The 24,017-nt window shown below is 45.0% G+C and overlaps 1 protein-coding gene across 15 annotated transcripts in view; it reads right to left on the reverse strand.

Moving 5' to 3' along the window:
- Nucleotides 1-19,138, reverse strand: part of CTCF (CCCTC-binding factor) — a 34,654-nt gene extending 15,516 nt beyond the window's left edge. For 2 of the 15 annotated variants that reach the window (XM_050979078.1, XM_050979073.1), the window contains exons 1-2: nt 18,969-19,075; nt 10,981-11,093 (exon numbers count right to left, since the gene is read on the reverse strand). Coding sequence is in view for 4 of the 15 variants with exons in the window: in XM_018914852.3 (XP_018770397.1) it covers nt 7,393-7,461 (69 nt within the window). In the remaining 11 variants the exon portion in view is untranslated. Of the gene's footprint in view, nt 1-1,684; nt 1,805-7,367; nt 7,487-10,980; nt 11,094-15,391; nt 15,552-18,968 lie in introns of those variants that run through there. The other 13 variants (XM_030227534.2, XM_018914854.3, XM_018914852.3 and 10 more) reach the window with 12 other exon arrangements.
- Nucleotides 19,139-24,017: the final 4,879 nt, after the last annotated feature.

A 24,017-nucleotide genomic window follows, 5' to 3' on the forward strand; every position in this document is an offset into this window, starting at 1 on the left:
CCTTGCTAACTCAACACTTTAAAATCCCCATACTATTTTTAAATATCTACACTTAATCTTGTGTACTCAATTTTGATTATACAAAAGACAAACATGAAGCACAGCTAAAGTCTCCATCAGCTTTAAAAATTACAGGACATGTAATTGCTATTATTTTTAGAGAGTTCTTGCTTTTACTCTACTGTCTTTTCTAGTATCATCCACTTCTGCTGTAAAAACAATACAGCTCATCTTGTTCTTCAGCCTGCCCAGACAAGGGACATAAATTAGTGTGGTGTCTTGACACTGGTGATGTCGTGGGCAGCCACAGTCTCCAGAGGGCACCAGATACCCAGGAATAGCGACATATGGCTTCATGCACACTCCCTGCAGGGATCCCGCCTCTCCCTTCCTTCACCACCCGTCAGCTTTTCAAGTCGGAGCAAATCCATATGGACAAACAGCTGAAGTACACGAGATGATGTAATTACTTAACACCAGACAGCAGGCAATCAGAACAGAGCAGGTCTTTGGCCTGCAGCAACTGCAAAAGTGTTTTATGATTATCTGAAGCATTTGCAGAGAGAAGACTTTCCAGGTGATCAAAAGTGTCTGAACAAAAAAAGGAAGGACACTAAACAACACATAAAAATGTGGTAAATGGGCAAGGAGGTGTAAGATGGAGGGGAAAAATGGCAAAAGTCCATCTGCAAAGCTAATGCAACTTTGGTGGCGATCAGAGGTTTGCAACCTTGATACGGAGGTGGGGCCCTCACAAGGACCTTCACATTCACTGTCAATATCAGCTGGTAAAAACATTGCTAAGTCAAGCAAGCCAAATGGCCAAAATTTGCCAGTGTCCTCTATGATTCTATAGTGTAGTACCAAGGCACCACTTCTGACTTGTAAGGCAGAAAATCCTATGTCCAACAAGGAACTGAACACTGGCATACAAAGAAGACTTTGGCTCACATTGTCAGGAAGTTTGCCAGCCTGGGAATGCAGGTGTACAGGGACACCAAGGAAATGCCTGCAGCAAGACTCAGGTCAAAGGCACTCAGTGGGGGTGTACCTGTGTGAAAGGAATGGATGGATTCTTACAGCCGTCCGGTAAAGAATCTCAGACCTCGCCACTGCCCCTGTCCCTCTGTCACCTCTCAGCCCGTTTCCCGTCGCGCGGCTATCAGGGCTTTCACGACGGGGCACGGCTGCCCCCGAGCGGCGAGACGCGGCACTGCACCCGGAGCCTGCCACCTCCGTGTCACCTCCATCCCTGCCTGCCACTGCACCCCGAGCCTGCCACCTCCGTGTCACCTCCATCCCTGCCTGCCACTGCACCCCGAGCCTGCCACCTTCATCCTTGCCCACCACTGCCTCCTGACCCTGCCACCTCCATGTCACCTCTATCCATGCCTGCCCCTTTCCACTGTCCCAGTACACACTGCATCCTGACACTGCCACTTCCACTGTCCCTGCCTGCTGCTGCATCCTGACCCAGATTCCCTGGCCTCCAACACTCAGCACATGGATCAGCATTCACTCCTGCCTATTCCTAAGTATCCAATATACTCCCTTCCATCCAAGTTAGTGCACCTGAAAATGTCTGGTTCTAAACCAAACTCTTGCCACAGGGGAAATGTCACAATATACCGAATGTCACAATAATAACATATAAAATTACAGAAATATACAGGAGCCGTCTCACCTGATGCTTTGGACAGCCCAAAAATCTCAGGAAACTGTTGAGATTTCCTCTGCAGAAGTGTGGATTGACAAATTTCAAAATTCTTCAACTGCAGGGTGGGGACACAGGATGTACCCTAAACTTGAGAGGAAAATGTATGGGTGCTTCCAATTAAACAAACTCTCTGTAAAGACTCCATTTCTGCTGCAGCAAGCTTTGCACTGGCTGTCCATGCCACTTCTCAATCACTCTGTCTTGAACAATTTGCTACTTCTTTTACTTAATTCTTTTTCTTAACCCTAATTCTCCCTTTTCATAAAGTGAGTCTCACAGGCAAGTTTTGTATTTATTGGAGGACATGTGCCATTTGCTACAACTATGACCATTATAGCAGAACACTAGGAATAAAAACTGCAGAGTTTCTCTCAACTTTTTATTTCTGGCTTTTGTCTCCAGCTCTCTTCCTACCAGTTACTGCTACCTTATACCAACAGCTCGGTTCCACAATGACTGAATCTAAAAAGGAAAACAAAGCAGCAGGTTAAAAGATGCAGTAAATCAAGACTGAAAAAAAAGCAAAAGAGAAAAATATTCCACAATAAGGAGAATGACAAAAAAGAAATCAAAGATCTGAAAGCACAATTCCCACTAATAGCTCAAGCCAGCTCTTACACATAGGCTCACCCAGCAGGCTCTACTGAGAGACACTGTGACACCAAACAGCTCAGGGCACTGTCACAATCCAATTAGCCAGGTAAGGAGCTGTGACATCCAAACAACAGACCTAAGCTTCCTCAGACAGCTCATGGACAGCCCATCTAAAAAGCTGGAACAAGCAGAAATACAAAGTGCTGTGCATTTCACACAACTGACACATCATTCCAATGAAAGGAACCAAAAGGTTGCTTGAGAGAAAGTAATTTAGTGCCAGCTATCCTGCTGACTACAGCACACGAGAGTCTCAGCCCAAATATGCTCACTTTCTTCCCAATATCCAATCTAACCATGCCCTGTGTCAGTGGGAAGCCATTCCCCCTTGTCCTGTCACTCCATGCCCTTGTCCAAAGTCCCTCTCCAGCTCTCTTGAAGCCCCTTTAGGTACTGAAGGGAATTGTAGAAGCACTAAAAACAACTTGCTGTCATCGTCAATGTAAAAAGTACAAACTCAGAGGCAGGGATGGCTAGTGCCAGTGCCTATTTTTTTTACTGGTGTTATTTATAACAAAGCTGCTATCGAAGCATTTGTCTGCCTCTCAGGCACATTAAAATTAAAGAAACCTGAACTGCATCAAGTTTCATGTACCAAATTACACAAAAATTTGTATTTTTGCCAAATAAGGCATAGCCTCAGTAAAAATAAAAACTGCGGGGAGACCAATGCAATTGAGAAGTGTCATAAGTTAAATGTTACACATTTAATGCTGTAATACGCGCTTAACTTGAGAAAAAAAAAATCAAAACTCCAATAGAAACAATGAAGCCAAATGCTGTCAGCAAATTAACGAAATGTATCAGCAGCTAGTTTAGTGCAAACAACCCTATCACCTTGCAGCATATTCAGGACTTGAATTCAAGTCAATCTACATACGGATCCCACTCAAAAACTGACATGGCTTTGACACATGTAGATTAGCCACTTATTAAAAATTACATGGGAGTGGAAATAAAGCCTAGTATTAAAACATGGGAGACTTATGTTCCTCCTGCATTCCCCAAGAATCCCTTTGAAAGCTTAATAAAGGAATAAACAAAAACTTCAACCAGGAGTCTGCAGTTATGCACTGTATTTGCCTCTTAAAGCAAGAGACATGTTGAAAAAAAAATACATATCCAACAGGATTTATAGACAACAAAACTTTTTTCTCCCCTGCTTGCAGTCCACACATGTCTGTGTAAGTATTTTAGGGCATGAGCAGATGCAGATTAACTGCAGGAGTGCTTGGCCATTCTCCTTCCCACCATGAAACAGCCATATCTTTTCCCTGAAAATTCTCCCAGCTAAGCACGGCCCAAGATAAGGCACTTTAACAGGTAGGCAGCCTTTCCATTTCCCCCAGCAGAGCTACCCTGATAAGAGATGAACATGGCGCGAGTGTAACTTACTCTAAAGCAGACAGACATACATCCAAAGAGGCCAGCTGTGCCTTTCACATGCAAACACCAAAGAGTTACTACCAACAGGAGAAACTAAAACATTGGGTAAATTTCTTTCACTAACTAATTTTCTCACAGTAAAAGCTTAAGGCTTTCATTTGGCTACGGCAATAATTTCCGTATTCACTGGTTATGACTACTACACCCATCTCCAGCTGTTTTCTCATTTCCTCCTTGCCACTTACAACACTGGTACTGAAAGCAAACAAGAAGAGTAAAATGGACAAACATTTACTGCAGCTTTAAATGAAAAAAAAAAAGGGTAATCTCATTAACCCACTATTAAGCAATTATCCTGAGAAAAATTTCAGCATCTTGGAGGGCAAAAGCAAGAAAATCAGAAGTAAAAAAGCAAACTTCACCACAGGTTAATAAACATTTTTGCTTTTTCTCTGCATGAAAAGGGGCCTGTCAAGATTATGCCCCAAGAAATACATAAGCCAGCTATGGGAATGAGAGCTGCAACTGGAAAATGCAGAGCTGTAGAAGGATGGTTTCCCTGAGTGCTGACCCTGTGAGGGGATCAGAGAAGACAGTGTTGGTGTGATTACCTAACCAAGGTGGCTGTGCTGGGAGGTTGGTCTAAATAGGGCAAGAAGAGCACATTGTTCTAGGGAGTGATTCAAAGCTTTTAAGTGAATCCCTACACTAAACTGACATCTAGAGGAATCCACTTTTTCCTTACTAAAAAGACAGAAGACCAGATTTTTAACCAGTGTAATAGTTTCATGGTCTCTTTAAGAGACCATGAAACTATTGCTAAACATAACACTCACTGTCCAAAGAGCTGCTCTCAGCTTTTTCCTTCACACTGACAGAATAATTCACCATAATGAACTCGACTGAGAACTGATTTGGCCCAGATGTTACTAAAGGAGATCTTTACCTTCAACCCCTACAAACTCCCAAGGGCACAGCTAAGCCAGTCCTTTACTACAGGACATTCCTTGCCCACAGCCAGCTTGATGCACTGTTAAAATCAAAATGCATCTTGCACCATTTCTCTACTTCCCCCCCTTTTCTTTTCTCTGCTCCTCCTGTAACCTACAGAAGAAATCTTCCTGGTTGCTACTGCTGCCCAGGGGATCCCAGCAGAGCTCTTTCCAATTTCATTGTGTCTCATGAAATGACACAAAGCAATGAGAAGCTTCATTCAGCACTGGCCCCTACTCTTCAGTCAGCAAGTAGCACACACCTGTGATCTCCCGCAATTACTCAGAATAAAGCTGACCTTTCACTTGGATCTGAAACTCAGGGAAATCATGCAAGACATGGAAACAGAGTATATACCCAGGGCCCCCGGCCAGGCAGAAGGAAACTCAACTCCACATCTTTCCTCAGCTGTTTGCTGAACAAGCTCCCTCTTAATCCTTGCACCTGACAGCAGCAGAAAGCCCCAGATCATGGCTCTTCCAGAACTAATACTGCTAATTCTGCTGTAATAAGCTGCAGCCTACAATGGAGAGAAAAGCAGATACAATAATGTCAACTGCTTGAAACTTGCATTGTGTAACAAAAGATAAAAAATAATGGCAGTTACTGACAACAAATCCCACACATATTCAAGTCACTTGGGATATCCTGTAATCTCACAAGGAAAGCCTTGATGAAGAAAGCAGACTGATGAAAACATTTTCAGCTTTATTTCTGGATTAGTTTTTTTCCTTGCTTTTATTTTAGATTTGGAGAATTAAAGGTCTAATGAGAAGGTAAAAGGGACAAAATTAGTTAATGTTCTTAAAATTTGTTCCATTCTTCCTAATTCCTCCTTCAGTTCCTATCTACCATTCTTTCAAATTTCAGTTTTATTTTTTCACTATGTCTTTCAATAACTGCTAGTGCATCTCACTAGATGACACTAGGTCTTTATTCATTCAGAGAATTTTCTACTGGAAGCTAGGAAATGCAAGTGAAATGTACTCTTATCAATAATTTAACATTTCCCTTTTTAATTTAATAAGGAAGTCATCATGTTTTGCTGACCTGACAGTCCATTTCAGAAAGACAAACACACAATCTAATCAGGTGTAGAATACAGGAAGACTTATACTTCAAAAAAAGCAATCACAAAGGAATTTCTTTTTAGCTGATCCTAGACCATAAAACTAATCAGTCCCTCCCTTTTACAGGTCTTCATAAAGCAAAAGTGATGAAGAAGCTCATGAAAGACCACTAGAATACCTGAAGGTATTAAATTGAAAATCAAAAATGATTTCAGCTTACACAGCCTGAAAAATCCATTACCACAAAAAGTGAAGCCTTATACTGTAGGCAGATACTGGAAAAGGTTCTTAGTTTTATCAAGTATTTGTCATCATTTCTTCCATCACACATTAATTTAGGCTTTCATTTAATTTACTGGCAAACTGCTAACAGCAGAAGAAGGTGTTTTTTCAAAATAAGTCTGAGCAGAAGAGGACTCTTTAGCCATCTGATTGTATTGCATGATACAATATGGCAACACCAACCACTCCCACACCTGAAAAAAGACCTGTGCAACAAGTTTCATGGCATTCTAGAGACTTCATAATAAGTATCTGGATTTTGTTTTCCTCCAAGGCCTCACCTAGATGAACAGGTATCCAAGGACTTTTGGTGAATAGTGATTTATCTTTGCATATGTACTCACTAAGTAGTGATACTCCACCAGAACAAGGGAATTCAGGCTTCAAATTGGAGGAGCAGGAAGTGCTTATCCCTGGGGTGGTAACTTGGGTACTACCCCATGAACAACAGCTGCCCATGCACTATTAGTCACCTCACAAATCACACCCTGATGCACACAAGGAAAACTAAAGTCAGTGCTAGTTAACCTAATGTCAGGCTGTCAAACACAGAGGTGCAGTTTACTGTTGTTGCAGCAGGAACAGGAAATTCCAGGAGAGTTTTGAAAGCACCTATGGCAGAAGGGTGGTGGACAAGACAAACTCCCAGAGCCTAAATTAAGACATCCTTGCTTTTAAGTCACAGAAAAGTTAGTCTCAATTAGTAAGTGTTGGAGCAGACATAAACAGAATAAAACCCAGGTGACTCCTTTAAAGTGACCCTCATGCTGAAATTTTAAGAAGCTTCATTGCTTTACACACACCTCTAGTTCATCAGGACTCGTATTCCAAATATTATAATACAACAAGCCCTAAAAGTGCTACAATCAATCTTCAAAGCAGATGAAGCAAAAAACCCCCAAAATCCCACAAAGTCACTCAACCTTGGAAGGAAAAATAAAAAACCCTTTCTCCCAGGAAGCAGTAAGGTCTCATTTCCAAACATATTCACTCTGCAAAGAAACCATCCCTGCCTTTAAACTGCCTCCATTAGCCCAACTATTCCTCATGTTAGCTCAAGCACTCTCAAGACTGCAGCTACTGGTCAGGAAATCAATCCAGGCCAGAACTCACCCACCCAAAGATACCTATTTCAATCCAGACTAGGTCTCTGGTATGCCCCAACACTAAGGGCAGCCAAAAGAGAAGCAGGGCAAAAGGGTTTCTACTAGCACAATGTTTAGCTTTATGTTCAGGAAATTACTGCCTCAGCATGGAACACATACCACACTTTAAACCCCCTCAATTTACATTTATTTCTTGACGCTTCTGCACTTCTGCCTGGACTGATTTGTTCTCTTCATGCTGGCTATTCTTCATGCAGCTCCTGAGGTCAGAACTCACTCTGGAACAGAACAGATGAGCTAGTGAAACTAGATAAAAGAGAAAGGTAAGGGGGGGGTGGGGAGAGGGAGGGGGGAAATAAAAGCAGTGTTCAATACTTAATGCTTGTTTAACACAGGTGTAGTCCCACACCCCTAACAGAACAGCCCTGGTAACTGCCTGATGACCCCTTCACTTACCACAAGAGCTATAAGCAAAACCAAAGGAATGTTTTAATCAGCTGTAATACTTTCACTAGGATGACTGAACTCATATTACAAGCTTCTCTACCTACCTGTTCTCAAACTCTTTAGCATTTACAGTTCTGACAACCTAAAGCTCCGGATGCCTCATGATAGATTACAAGTGCAATATGACATTTTAGAGCCTGCTCTGCCTACTTCAGATGGCCTCTTTGTCCTCTGCTGTGGAATAGCACACCACACACCGAAGGAGTTTTTATTGCTGAAGAGATGTAAATGAGGGCAAATATCACTCCTTACACACTGTCAATGCAGCAGCGGATATACTGCTTATATCAAATAACAAAATCAGCTCTAATGCAGTTCTAACCTTGCCACCCTGAGGAAGACAAGGCTCTCTGCTCTGAAGCAAGCTTCATTACCCTTATCAATTAAGGGCTTAAAATATCCACATTTACAGAAATACAATATTTACAAGACAGCACATTATTCCTTTGTGTAATCCTTGTCAGTGTGTGTGCACACATGCTAAAAACCTTGGGAATGGTAAGGAAGTCCAGAGGAGTAATTCTCAAGAGAGGCACCTCTTCTTGCACTCAGTAATGAAGGCCAAGCAGTGTTGGATTTCACACCCTTTGAATTTAAGTGCTTCCCCTCCAGGTTCTTCTGTCATTTATTTAGTACACGGCACTCGAGTCTGGGTCCTGGCTGCATTTATTACTTGGCAAGTCTGTCTATAATTGTTCACCAGCTTCAAAGAGCATTACTGATAAGAGGTTTGTTGGAGCTGTGGATGCTCAGTGATAGTGAGCTTTTAAAAAATTTGGAATTTTTTTATCTAACACTGCAAAAATCACAAATGCAACATACAGGTCCTGACCAGGAAAGAGGATGCTCAGAGGATACATGGGGTGTGCTCCACTGCTAAGGGCATATTGAGACTGCTGATGGAAGCTGCATCCTTGCCAGCTTCTGTGCTGTTCAACATTGGAAAACATTTCCTGAACTTTACAAACTTTTCAATTAATGCAGACTTCGCCCTTCAAAAGACACTTGATACAAAAGTAACACCTCCCACGTGGAATATTATCACCTTACAAGTTTTGTCACACAGACAAGAGGACAACAGAACACATTGAATTGAATGGAAGCATCTGTTTATCCACTTTGGGTTTCCTGAAATTTTGAATCAAGAAATAGTTTTCATCAATTTTTCAAACCTAAGCTTCTGCTTGGCAAATGATTTAACAGCAGAGAAAGCTGTTTTAAATAAAGATTGTACCCAAACTCTTACAAGGGGAAAGAGAAAACAAACCTGTAATAGCAGCTCTTTTCTACACTGCAGACAACACAAATAGAGACGATTTCACAGGGATCTCTGCAGATTAACACTGGTGGTGAGTTAATGCAAGGCACAGCCATTGCCCCTCTCTGTTTACAGGGTATTGATTCTGATTAAGGAAGTAAGTTACTGGAGTTTTTTAAGAGATGTTTTGAAGCTGCTTGGACACCACTCAAGAATTATCAACCTACTAATGTACAATCCAGGGAGCTCGAAAATGCAAGGCACTCCCTGTTCTGATCCACTCCAAGGGAACATCCCAAAGGGAGAGTAAGTGTAAGTCACTTCTACTCTCCTTTACTGCAGAGATGACACTGAACTTCTGTTAAATGCCTGGTGTATTTTCTGGCATTAAATACCTTGCATGAATTTACATTCCATCAGATCTTTGACATATGGGCAAAGTTTGATAAGCTTGAAGGAAAACAGGCATAAACTGAAAATTTAAAGTGCTTCATATGTCCACTGCTGAGCTTAGAACACATGGAAAAAACACACCAGAAGGCTGCCAGAACAATAAGGTGGCTGGATATACAAGACCTACACAGCAGAATGACAGCTGTGAAAATACCATGGGGAGATCCTACTGCTACCTTTAAAGGGAAGCAAAGAGAAGATGGAGCCACACTCTTGGAAGCAGAGTCAAAGGACAACTGCAACAGACCAGCTGCAACAATGAGTGGTCAAACACGGGAGTAGGTAGCTCAGAGATGCTGTGGAAACAAAAATATTTCCTAAATACAACCCTAACTGACCTCATCTAGCATCAATGCCAGCCCTGCACTGAGTCAGGGGTTGAACCAGGGAACCAGAAGAAGTCCCTTCCAACCAAAATTATTTTACCATTCTCTGGCACTACATAAAATGAAGGATATATTTAAACTTCAAACACAAAACATTGAGACCTTTTTCCATCTATGCAGTTATAACTATGATGCTCCTAGGACTGAGATTTACTGGTCTCAGCACTCACTACACAAGACATAGAGGCCCTGGATCACTTCTGCAAGCTCTCATACACTGACCAGTTCTATGTACTGTAACTCCTGGAAATCTATTGGGGACCAGCACTTTCAGAGTGGTGGACATCCAAATCACCCAGTATTGAAGAGAGCAGCACTAGAAAAGCACAAATACTGTGTTTTATTGTTTAGGAGACACAGAATCACCTGTGCTATGAAGTACAAAAATCCACATCAGACAAAACTCCTATAGGGACTTCAGTAAGAAAAGAAGGAAACATTACTGACAAGAGACTTCACTACTATTTTTATAATTTGCAGCAGAAAACCCAAGTCCACAGTGAGTAATTCTAAACTAATAAAACTGGAAAAAATCTGGCTTTGAAGTACTGAGGGCTACTGTATCCTCTTTTCTCCAGGATGTTAACAAGAAATTTTATCTTGTTCGACAGGCAACAGGAAAGGTGCGAAAAGGGAGATGAAAACTCTCCCTCGGCTGCCGGCACTGCACAGCCTGTTCCAAAAGGCAGCACATCATACTGACCAACAACTGCACTGGATCAAGCACTTCTAACCAGGAAGAGCCAGACTGGTAACACAGCAGGACAAACATTCAATCTCTCTCCTTTGAATCTGGTGGAGATGGAGAAATCATCCCTAAGGATTTGTCTGCACAAGCCACTCAAAGAAGATGTCTCCAAAGCCACTACAGATATCTTGTCAGGCAAGTGAGACATCAAAATATTTTATTGTCAGCTCCACCATACTGTCATGGAAGCTCACAAATTCTTCTTCATGTAGGTCAAAATGTTGGTAGGACAAGGAGAGGATGCAGCTGCTTTAACAGGACACACAGTACAGGAGCAAAGCATAAAGTAGTCTGGGATCATGTAATACTCCAGGTAGCTCAGAGCAGGCAGGAGTCAATAGCAGTCACTCTTTGGCAGGAAGGAAAGAAGAGTATTAATAAATATGGAAGGTAGGCAAGGATCAAGTAATCAATGAGTACCTTTTGAGTATTCAGTATTGCCACAGGAAGCGATAAATCTCTCTTCAAAGATCAGAAGTGGCAGTAAATTATATACTCAGCAGGAATGCTGGATAACACTAACTTCTTCCATCCTCCGAAAAGAAAAGAAAAGAAAAGAAGAAAGGTTTTAATAATCAGATAAGCTTTGACTGAAACTACTAGCCCTCAAAAATGTCACTTTTTTTCCAACCTGTAATCTGGAAACTCCTGAAGTGCCTTTAAGGGGTTTTCTTGCAGTACATACTGAGAAAGCATAACTGAAGTTTAGACTGCACTTCCACTGCAAACAGTTTAGCACACAGGAGAAGCTACTGGTTAAAATGTAATAATGTTAACTTATGTCATGGAATTACACAATCAAAACCAGGGGGTATTTTTAATTCTGTAGCATTTCCTGTTTTCATTTTAAATCTCTGGATGTTAGAAGCGGTTTCAAGGGAAGAGCTTTGCACATCAAATACAAGGAGACAGAAAAACTATACAAGAAGCTGAAGTAATTGGCCAAAAATCACTACTAGTTCTACTGCAGTGAAAGGCTCTTCCATGAGACAGTCTGGAGAAACCATGTCTCTTTCAACAGTAAACAACGGGAGAATTCAATTGTCTGGACAACAATTTTAAACATACAGGGAAGTTTACAGCTCCATTTCAAAAGAGTAAAAAATGTTTACAAATAGCCAAATGCTGCTATTATTACTTGTGCTTTTGGCTTCCCTCACAGAAAGCCTCTACTTACCCCAAAATATTTTGGGGCATGGTTCCATGAAGGCTCAAATCAAATTTGAGGCAGCTTTTTTTTCCACATCCACTTACATGCTATTGCCCTCATGAAGCAAATTCTGCTGACCAGTTCATCACCTGGAGATGAAACTGCCAGCACACACGTGGAAGGAGATGGGGTCACAACAACCCTGATGCAAGCTAACCTAATTTTCCAGGGAACCCTTGACTTTCACCTCCCTAAATGCTTTGGTGTTTATTCCCAAAACAGCAAGAATTGTAAGTTTCCTTGTATAGCTTTTGTCAATAGGTTGGGAAAAAAATGAGAACATTTCCTTTATCCAGCGTGAGCATAAAAAAAAGCCCTACAAGAGATCATTGTCAATTTTGTGCAGCAGTCTGTCCCTAAAAACTCTAGCAGGAAACAGCGTGTAGAGAGAGCAATCAGTCATGTCTGTGGTTTACCACCCTTATCCCAGCACCCAGTCAAGGGATTAGGGATCATTGCCTCTGGACTTGCGGATCCCCTTCTGAACCTACAGCATCTCCACAGACTCTTACCAAAACAGGTTTCCCTCAATTGTGATGTATTTGCCTCATTTTTCACTCCTACTACAAGCTATAGGCTCACCACCAAACTCCCTGCATTTACCCAAGAAGTTGGCCTTGTGTGAGCACGGGGAAGCACAGCAGCCAGACTGGGCACAGCCTGAGTTCCGCAAAGAACTCAAGGGGCAGCAGCAGAGTGACACCATTCACCTTTTTATGAACAGCCAGGAGAAACCAGAACTGCCAAACTCAAGCATCATGTGCTTCTCTTGAAATTACCACACAGAGGAGCACACGGATTACAGGTAAATTTGCTCTGTAGCTCTGAGTTCTCAAGATTACATGTCCCCTTTCCACCTTTCTAATGTAAGATGGGGAAAAAAACCTTAGCTTCCAGCAATCTCCACCTAGAGATGCTTATGCCACCATCAAGCTATTCACTGTAACATCCCTGAGAGCTAAGAAAGTGTCAAACACTTGTATCAAATCTCCACACATGAGGCATTAACATAGCTTAAAATTATTGAGTTGTTTACTCCTTCTTCCACAGCTTTATGCTTCATAGTTTAATTCCTGATTAAGTCAGTATTTTATTCAGCATCCAGTTTAAAACTAGGATCACTGCAGATAATATAATTCCACACAACAAACACAAATTCATAAGAACTCCTTTGCTGATTTAAACACTGTCTGAGCAGCAGCACTTGTGCCAAGGTCCTTGGGCTGCTTGGTAGGCAGCGAGCTGGACATGAGCCAGCAGCTTGTCCTGGCAGCAGAGAAGTAATATTTATCTTTCCAACAGCTCCCCAGTGCTACAGGCTCAGATCAGGATATAAAGTCACAAGTCTGGACCAGGTATACAGGACACTGCTTGACAGATTTCTAATATATATCAATATTTGCTTATTTACCCCATTCAGAAGATTTTACTGGTTTGATCATATTCTTGATTGAAAAGGAAAAGTCCTAAACCTCTCTCTGTTTAACAAGAGGGAATGTGGTTCAAGAGAAAAGGAGATGCTATCCATCATTTTCTTCAGCATCCCTGGTTTATCACCGAGCCTGACCTCTCATGAATGACAGTTCTCTAAATATATATATGAAACAAGAAAAAGTTAGCACTTTGCAGCTGGCTGAAGCAATTTTGAGATTTTTTTCCCCCACAGTCTTGATTCAAAGATGATAAGAAATTAGGAAATATATGACTGCTCATGATATCAATCCATTAGTTAACCACCCTCCCTGTGAAAAGCTTAAGCCTTTTAATTTGAACTTATTGGGTTACAAACTCATATTGTGTTTGTCAGCAAGATTAGAACAAGATCACGAATATCCAGTATTATTTTGTTAGGGACATATCTGAGGACTCTCAGCAAGCCACCTCAGTTTTGATGAGATGCTGCACAGCACGTGTTTAACATTTTACTGCACGGCAATACAGCTTAGTTTTCCATCAAACTGGAGATGAATCCCTTTTCACACAGTAATTTTTTGGAGGGTTTTGAGTGCTGAGGCCAAAACCATACGTAGGATTTTGGGAATGACTTCATCCCGTCCCACAAGATGGGCAAGAACATACCCGTGTTTATTCCACTAATGCATTTCAGAACCACATTAGGTTCTTTGTCACAGCATCACCTTGGAAACTTGTGTTTATGCTGTTTATTCACTATGACTCCAAAACACTTCAATCACTGCTTTCTAGGATACCATGTGCCTTGACTTAAATTCAGCTGGAATACCTGGTTCCCAGGTGCACAGCTTTACATGTAGCAGCCTTAGTACACACACTGGACTGGATTTACTCCACCTGACAATCACAATGGCTGCCTTAGTGCCCAATTATTTTCCATGAACCAGAAGTTTATCATGAATAAGTTTTTAAATACATTTTTCACCAACAAAAAAAATCATTAATGAAAACAAATTGTGACAAGCAATTACTAGTTTTTGCTGAATATCCATGGAAACGATTCACTCTTGTACACCCCCAGATTAATCCTGAACTAAATGGCATTTACTGATACTCAGTACTAATATTAATATACAGTAAGGCTATCAAGATCAAGTCCTTTAAAAAAGTCAAAAAATAAATTTAACAAGCTCTTGTTTTCTTAAGGCCTTTGCTACCAGGATTAACACTTTTCTCTACATTAACTGAATTCTGTACTAAGAATAAATGGGAGAGCGGGTAATAATGTGAACTACACACGTGTTAACACCATGCAGAACTAGTCAAACACCCAAGGTGTCTTGGGCACCTGCCACCCTCCCTGCACAGCCATGTTCATCCACTCCACCTCCTTTTAGAACTGACACATCAGCACTTCTCTGACCTCCTGGAATTTCACTACTGTTCCAAAGTGCACTGACTATAAAATCTCCCATCCAATACTGCAGTTAAAAATATTTCAGTGGTGAAAAATATACCAATATGCCAAGTAGATGTCTCTCTCCCCTCCCAATGTACTTTGGTGGGGAGCAGTTTTAAAGAGTTTTTGTGTTTTGCCTTGTGTTTGTTTTTTTTAACATACTTTACCTGTGGATGTCTGAGACATATACAGACTTTTAATGACGATGCATTATTAATACAGACAGAGGTGCAATTCACATGCTAAACAAGCTGGGATTTGCCTTCTGTTTTGCCAGAATTTGACAAATTCAATGATCAGATTTTTTTTACTGTATGGGAAAAAAATATGCAAAACAAGATTTTCAGTATAACATGAACTTACTTAACCCTGTCTTTACATTTAAGCAAAGCTTTCCAGTGAAACCCATGAAGCTTTACAAATTTCATGAGTTTGCAGCTACAGCAGAAAAAATAAGATGCTGCTGCTAACTGACTGACATGTATCTGGGCAGACTACTTGCATGGCAGGGAGAAAAAAAATACCCTGTAGTTCAGCTTGCTGCACTGCTACCATTACACAAGCCCTTGCTGGTGTCATTGGTCAAAATATTAACTGATCACTGCCCTTGTTTTTTTAAATAATTTCAAACATTCCTGGCCTCACTTCTTAATATGAGCCCCACACAGCACACTGAAATCCTCAAGTCGCTGACAGTAAACTGTGGGAGGGCTTGAACTGAGGGGGGGGGGGTGTCTCTAAAAACAAACCTTTACAGAAGAAATGCAACTCTACGACTCAAAACTTCACCTGCAGGGACAGTTAGAGAATAATGCTTCGGGAGTCCATTCTATCAGAGATGTCCCCTAAGTCAGGGCACGTTAACTGCGCCATTCTTGAGAGCTGGCTCTGCACTACTTCTCTTTTCACCTGTTAAGAACCACATTGGAAGGAAATTAAGATTTTATAGCTTCCAAGGTTTTATATATATAGGAATATATATATATTGAGGAAAACTTCACTTCAGCTTTAATTTACATTAGATACCCAAACCGAGTTGTTCTGTGTACAGTTACTTAAATGTTAACATGATCTGAAACATAAAACTCCCTACTCACCTTCTGTTTATTCTGCTCTACTTTTTGAGATTATTTTTGTTAATTAGAGAAAAACAGATCACTCAGCTGAGCAGCAATTCCTTAGTTTTCATATTAAATATATCTGGGGTAAGCATACCTCACTTAATTCCTAAAGACTGATGAATTATTGGAGAGATCTGGGAGAAGCAGCAGAACAGGGTGTTGTAAATGAAATTCAAATATCCTTCAGCACAATAAAAAGCAGTATTTTTAGCTACAGTCATGACAGATTCTTTTTAAGTTTCAGTAAAAAACCTGAAAGAACAAGTGCCACGTATGATCTGAACCACTGTTACCATCTAAATATAAACAATAAAAGGGAATTTCCTGGATCTGTGTGTGTCTCTAAGACCATGTAGGTTACAGAGTAGCAGAGCTTGATACTGTATTGACATATCAAGGTTTAGTACAGCAAAGAGTGAACTGGGCATCTGAACTAAAGCCAAATGGATGAACAGGGGTTTACAGTTAAGCAAATAAATCAGTACAGTTCAGTAAGTCATCACACACAAAACAAGCAGTAAAAGCTTTGGTTTCTTTCAGCTTTTGTCAGTGTGTGTCCTCATGTGTTCAGGTAAAGCAGTGGCTGCTCCTTATTACACATATTTCTAGAGCACCTACAAGCACATTTGGGATCCTAAACCTTATTACTCCCTCAAGCATTCCCTCTCTGGTAAAGAGGTAAGAGAAGCTAAAGTTGGCAGGATGGGGAATTAGGGAGTTTTTATGCAAATATAATCAATAATATAGCTGAAAGAGCTCATGTACAAAAAACTGCTCAGACAGAGCAGGGGGAGCTATTCAGAGGTCAGTGGAACCTGTTTAAGTATGAGGGATAAGTACAAGGAATAGGCCGGCTTTGCTCCAAGAACAGACAGGCCTAATAATATTCAACATCCAACTTCCAAAAATCTAGAAAAGCAGGAGTTCTTTGACATGAAGTCCTAAGGGGAGAAGAAGAAATTAAATTCTGGAGTAGGCTGTGCACAGAAATTCCTTAGCAAGGTAGTAATCCCATATAATTAGATTTTTCAGGTAAATGCTGAATAAAGTCAAGAATAACATGGGTCAGCTTCTGGCATTTCAAGACACAGCCCTGAGAGCGCAGCAGGCGGGTATCAACCTGCAGCCCCAAGAGCTGGTGAGGATGCACACAAATTAGCTATGGATCATAGTCAAGATCCAGCCTGCTCACATGAAAACAGCTCTTGAAATAGCTCCTTCCCTCAGAAACTCTGCAGGCACGAGTCACCAGCAAACTTAACGCTGTAGTGACAATTTTCCAAGCTCTGTCTGAAATGGACGAGCCTTGCTGTTATTATGTTAATTGCAGGGCCACTGGAGGCTACAGGAACTCCAGTTTTGCACCTTTTGCTCGGATATTACTCCTCAAAAATACCCCGCAACGTTTCTTGAGCCTTTCTGTGCATCCTAATAACCATCCATGCACAGCAGATGACATTAAAACTGAGCTAGCCCTACACATCCAGAAGAAAAACAAAATGGAAGTAAAAATCCATCAACCTAGGAAAAAAAAAGGCAGCAAGCACTGCTTTGCCCTTATACTAAAATTCAGTTCTGCTGATGTCTTCTACACCGAAGAAAAGTGTTAGGGGTATCGTTTAAGTAAGAACAGGTTGAATACAGCACAGAATTATTTCCAATATTCAATGGGCTCCTACAAATTCAACAGGCTCGGCAGAAGATTAATAAACTGAAGAATTTGAGACGATATTTACACACTTCCTGCACTGAAACAAAAACACGTATGCTAGAAGTGGTAAACAGTGTTTTAGATGCAGTGTTTTAACGACACCTCTGGAGTTTATTACTAGGATTCAGTAACTGCCCAGAGATGAGGAACAGCCATGCACGTATTTTAGGGGAGAAATGCTCAGCAAAAAAATAGGAAGTCACAAACAGGAAAGCGAGCTCATTCTCACCAACAGGCAAGTCCTAAGGATTACACTGAACGGAGAAGGATCCATACCACACGACAAAACCCTTCTACCGAAGTCATTTCACAAGGTTAACACAAGGCCAAATCCGATACCATATAACCATATATTCTAAAGAAATATAAAGCTGATATAGAGAACATACAGCAAAGCGTTTGGACACAGAGCATGTGCGGTTTCCTCCTCTGCATCACAAAAAGAATCAGGTTTTGTGCTTCCCCCCCCCCTCCCCAAGCAGCATAGACCCATGGAAGGGAGGGAATAACGCCGTTCTTTGCCATGAGACTTCGGGCTCCATCCCTGGGCAAGGGCCTGGCTGCGGAGGCCCGGGAGGGTCCCGGGGAGGTGCCCCGCGAGTCGGGCAGCCGGGCCAGGTCCCAGCAAGTGACACAGCTGCTCAGTGGCAGCCCATGTGCTCCCGATCGGAGCCCGAAGCCCCGTGGGGACCCCGGGCCCGAAGTGGGGTGGCGGGGACGGGACGGGGAGGGAAGGGCGGACACAGAACGGCGGGGCCGCCGCTCTCCGGGAGCAGCGCGGGGGGTGCGGGGGGGCTGCCGGCCGGTCACCGCGGCGAGAGCGGGCGCCCCCCAGCCGTGCCCGCCCCGGTGCTGCTGCATGGCGCTGCTCAGCCTGCCTTGCAGAGGGAGCTCGAGTCCCGCTCTGCGCCTCGCAGCGCCTCTCACTCCGCCGCACACGCCAGCGCAGCGAGGCGGCGGCCGGCGGGAGCAGGACACGCAGCCGTCCCCGCGGGCAGCGCCCGGCCGGACACCGCGGCAAGACACGGGGCGGCGGGCGGTGAGCGCCTGGCGAGCCCCGCGGAGGTGCGAGAAAGGGGGGGGAGAGGTGGCGGGGCGGGAGAGGAGCGGGCCCGGCGGGGCGGGGGAGGGGGGGAAGGAAGGGACGTGCGGGACGGGAAGGGAAGGGAAGGGAGGGGGCGGTAATGGGGCGGTTAATCAGCGCCGGTGGCGCGGTGGAGGAGACAAAGGAAAGAAAATGGAGTCGAGGCCGGCGGGTGGCGGCGGCCGGGGAGGGAAGGAGGGCGGGTGGCCCGGGCGGTGCCGCAGCCCAGCGCCGCGCTGTGGGGAATGGCGGCGGTGGCGGCGGCGGCGGCGCGGGGACGGTAGAGGGAGACAAAGCCCCCCTTGCTGCCCCGGCGGCGGCCGCTGCGGGGCCCCAGCCGCGCCGGAGCCCCATCGTGACACCTAGAGGCCGGAGAACGCGACTGCAAACCCCCCGCCGCCGCCGCTTACCTGCGCCCCGCGCCCCGCCGAGCTCCCTCCGGCCGCTGGGCCCCGCCGCCGCCCCGCGCCGCCCGCGGGCCCCGCGGAGGAGCCGCCGCGCCCCGCACGCCCCGCCGCGGCCGCCGCCGCTTTAAGCGCCCCGGCACCAGCCCCGCGGTTTAATCGCTCCACAGTCGCTTTCGGACACAAAATGGCGGCGGGCGGGGCACAGTGCGCACGCGCCACCCAGCGCGGCTCCGCCGCGGCCGCCGGCCCGAGCGGGGGGGAAAGGGGGGGCGGGGGGGGCCGGCGCGCGCGGGGAAGCGGCCGCGCGGGGCAGGCTGGGAGCGGCGGGCGGGGCAGGGCGGGGCGAGAGCGGGGGGGAGCAAGGGCGCGAGTCGCGCGCCAACTTCAAACGCGCGGAGCCCGCGGCGTCACCCTGCGCGCGTCTGTGCGTGCGTGCGTCATCGCGTCACGTGCCGCCGAGGGGCGGGCGGCCGGGGGGGCTGGAGGCAGCGCCCCTCCCTCCCCTCAGGGCGGCTCGCGGGGCGGCGTGAGGGGAACGCTGGGCAGCTCCGGGCAGCTCCTCCGCGGAGCTCTCTCCCCTCACGCGTTAGTGCTGCCCCGAGATCCAGTCAACGGCGGACAGTCCCAGCTCTGCACGCCGCTGCTCAGCTGGAACTGACCACCTCAGCTCAGCCAAAACTGCTCCTTCACCTCTGCAAAAGTTCCAAAGCAGGGGCTTGTGCCTCAGCTCCGTGGGAAGGAGCTCCTCAGGAGAATAAGGCCACAGAGAAAGTCCATGCTCCGTGCTGAGGAGGGATTTGGCCTGGTTGAAAGACGCAAATTTCCCTTAAGCTGGAAGAAGCCCCAACACTGAGGAGTCAGTAATGAATTAATCAGCCAGAAGGTCATAGGACAGTTTTGTAAATACCAACAATTGTCTAGAATTAGGGTCTAGAGGAGAAACTATGTGAGGAGTAGCTAAGGGCACTTGGCTTGTTCAGCCTGGAACAGGATGCTGAGGGCAGAGCTCACTGTGGGCTTCGTCTCCCTCAGGACAGGCAGCACCGATGGCTGCTCCCTGTGAACAGAGACAGAGCCTGAGGGAACAGCATGGAACTGTGTCAGGGGAGTGAGGCTGGGTATTAGGAAGAGGTTCTTCCCCAAGAGGGTGGCCAGGTACTGGAACAAACTTCCTCAGGGATGTGGTCACAGCACCAGACCTGACAGAGTTAGAGAAGCATTTGGAAAACATAAGGCATGTGGTGTGATTCTAGGGGATGTCCTGTGCAGGACAAAGATTTGGACGTGATGGTCCTTGTGAATCCCTTTCAACTCAGGAGATCCTAGGATTCCACAATTCTGTGATTTAGGATGGTGTTTGCCTGGTGTTTTTAAGGACCTTAGGCTTGCCAAGCTCATAATCAAGTAGGACAAACCAGCTCCAGTCAGCTTCAGCACATTGGGAATGGTAGATGTGCTGCCAGGTGTTTAGTAGGGAGCTTCTGGGAAAGTCAGCAAGGTTGGTTTCCAATGGAAGTTAGACACCATGGTGTTTTCCGTCCACAGCTTATTCCCCAAAGGTGAAAAGAGCCATGGCACCCTTGGTGAGATGCATGAATTTATGTGAGGATACTCAGGGGCTTGCCTGTCTTTTATTTGCTGCAGTTTCCTGAGTTGCTGAATCTTCTGGGTTTAACATATTTTCTCATCTCCAGCAGTGTTGTAGCAGCCCCAGAGCTGATTGACAGGCAAGCTGAGGAGAGGAGAATTCCATGAGCTCATGCTGCATCCTCTCGGTATTTTCTTACCATAAATCCATGTGAAATGGAGCAAGAGTAATGGGTTAAAATATTAATGGTTCAAAAATCAGACGCATTGGAAGGAAGCTGCATTTTTTTGTTCCTCTTACTCCATCAGTCGCTGGAGGACAATAAAGCCGGGAATTCAGAGAGAAATCTGTAAAGAAACCCCAACACAAACCTGTGGTGGGAGTTTTAAGGCTGTTAAGAGTTGAAATCCATGTTAAAAATCTTTCCTCCAATTAAGCCTCTTGAGATATCACTGCAGGTTGGGGTAAAAGCTGTTCAACAGCCCAGGCGTTACCACAACCTGCTTAACAAGTGACAAAGCCATCAGAAAAACATTAGCATACATTAGCATGTGTAAACTGTACCCTTAAATGGTGATATGAATAATGGTGATGACTTGCTGAGCTGCGCTGTGGAGAGGAGGGTCCCTCTGCCAGGGGAGTTGGGCTGAGTGTGAGATCAGGCCCTGACCCGGCTTTACGGGTTTCTCCTGCCTAAGCCTAAGCTCTCTCTAGTCCTTGCAAAGCAGCAGGGCGCCGTGGGCTGTGTTCTGAGTACCAGCACTCCGTTGGAGGTTGTTGACGACCCAGAACAAGTTTCCTTCTCAGGATCATGACAGCAAGATAAGTCCATTAGCCAGTTTCAGTGGGGCATTGGCAGCTTTACCGAGGGGCCAGAGGGAATGAGCTGTGTGGGTGCAGCCTTGGCTGAAGGAGAAATAAATTATCTACAAAGCAATGGTAAAAAGTGGCCAATAATTATGAGAGGTGATGGTGTATCCCACAACCATGAGCTCCTGGGTCTTCATTGCATGAGAAATTTGAATCATCAAAACAATACCCCGAATTTGAAGGAACCTCACAAGGATTTTTGAGTCCAATTTTGGACAATCTAAACTTTGCTAAAATAAAACAAAATCCCCACATCCATGGCCTTCCGTTTAGCCACTGGAAGAGTTGGTGTAGAAGGAAATTAAGTTAGCACAGCACGAAGAATCTGCTCAGAACATTTCTGTAGTGTGAGTTTTTAAAAAATCATGTGCATTCTAAGCTGTCAAGCCATCAATTCTCACTCTGCAATTTTTGGGGGAATGGCATATCTTTCGTCTGTAGCCATGAATCCTGCTTTAAGCTTAAAATTAAGCTCAGGCACGAATCAAAATGGAGAGGAGCAGTGGCTCTGTGTAAAACTATCTCTTACCCTGCTTTAACCACTTACCCAGGGCAGGGTGTAAATGGTTGCTAATGATCCCTCTGCTTTTTGTTTGAGCCATTCCATGTCAAACGGCCGCATCTTTCTAGTAGGAATGTCGCTGCTTAGGAAGCAGAAGTTTTTTGTCCTGGCAAGCACCTATTCGTGGACCTCTGCCAGAGGTGTCCCGGGCCATCCACCAGCGAGTGCTGGGGGTCTGCCCTACTGATCCTGGGTTTCCTCACTTGGAGGCGCTTTTGAGCTGATTTGCAGGGAATTCAAATCCCCAGCTTCAGTCCTAACTGTGACTGCTCCTGAGTATCGGTCTCTGAACCCGTCCAAATGAGACACCCAGAGGCAAATGCTCCTTCTAGAAAAGTTGCCTGAGTAAGGCCTTTCCAGAGACACCTTGCCCATGAGCAGAATGGAAAGAACTGAGGCCAAGGAACTCCCGACCACCTTGCTGAGGCCCGGGGTAGGCTCACCCTTCTCATTCCGGCTCTGTGCTTCCATCGCCTTCACAGTCCCTCAGGAGTCACCACTCTAAGTCAGCTCTAAGCAAGGCAGTAGTTGAGCTTGAGAGCATTAAATTAAATTTTGAAGGCTGCCTAGAGCACCATTTGGTCTCTGTGAAACAAGGCCCCAGCTGTTGCCCCAGGAGTGGTCCTTGGAGAACGAGCCCATACAGATGTGCCTGACAGCCCTGCAAGGAACACGTCAGTGCTCACGAGGAGGCTGTTGCTTTGCTGTGGTTCAGCTCAGGCTGCTTAGCTGTTCCAATCATCTCTAAGTGCCCCAGTGAGTGCCTTGGAAACATGATTTCCCACAAGCCTAGGAAAAGGTGGGAGGTCCAATTTAAGATTGCTCAGACCCATAAACTGTAACCTCCAAAAATTACTTTGCATCGAGATTTAAGTGATTTCTAACACAAGAGCTGATTGGAGCTTATAGTGCCACAAAGTGGCAGTGTCTCCTTGGGGTCATCCTGGCTGGTGGCTGCTGTTGGTGTCAAACCCAGGCAGCTGCACCAGCCCGGATGCTGTGCAAGAGAGGGGAACATTGAGCTGATGGTCTTTAGGGGCTCCTTAGGACACTTTCCCAAGACTGGCAGGTAAAAAGTGATACCACAGAGTGCTCCAGAATCTGTATGCACCCTTCCAATTAAAAGGAAAAAAAAGCCAAACCAGCAGTAAGCAGGGAAAAGGAACATCTTCCCCAAGCCAGAGCACATGGATAATGTAACTGTGACACAGACACCCTCCCACGGGCTGCAGCTCCTGCAAGAAAAGCAAGTAGCTGCTGAGCACAAGCACGTCCGTACGGGAGGGGGATGTTTTAAGTGCTGACACAGATTTGGCTGACAAACGCGGTGCTGGCGCACTGTCTCCTTTGAAATAACAAACGCTGCCGCAAAACGTGCTCTGCACTGCTGTGTCTGTCCCTAGGGCTGTGAAAGTGACTCCCATGGACTTCACCCATGAAGCTGCGAGGTCTGAAAATCAAGACCTTTTTGTGTGAAGTTCGGTCCTGTGGAAATGGCAGTCCTACAATTCCAGGTGACCTGGTGGTGTCCATAGAGCAGAGGACTTTGGCAATGCCAGCACAGACCCATTCACAGCAAGGGGCTCGTCAATAGATTCTCAAGTTAATCTTTTTGAGTTTTTTTCCCACATGTTTACTGCCACATAAATAATGGGATTATTCTTTGCAATTCCAGGAGCAGAATCATTTTGTCCTGGCCTGCAGCTCCCTGCCTCCCCTGACAGAAGTCTGCTTTCCTGCTCTGATCTCTTCAGTCAAGATGTAGCTTATCTTGGAAAGTGGAATTGTGCTGCTGGGAGGGGACAAGGTTTTGGCAGGGCAAGGGGAACAGCCAGGTAGGTGAGTGAATTATATTAATGGCTTTGGCCACTGGGGCCCTGGGCTAGTTTTTTTTTTTCAGCAGTTATTGCAAGGGGAAAAGAAACCAAACCAAACCAAACGTGTGAGAGGGCTGGGCCACTTTCCACCTCTCAGGTGCTCTTGTCTGCAGTTGCATGTGCCAGCTGGGACCAAATCCCGCATCTCTTGCTGC

Source organism: Serinus canaria, chromosome 11 (assembly GCF_022539315.1).
Source record: "Serinus canaria isolate serCan28SL12 chromosome 11, serCan2020, whole genome shotgun sequence".
Taxonomy (NCBI): domain Eukaryota; kingdom Metazoa; phylum Chordata; class Aves; order Passeriformes; family Fringillidae; genus Serinus; species Serinus canaria.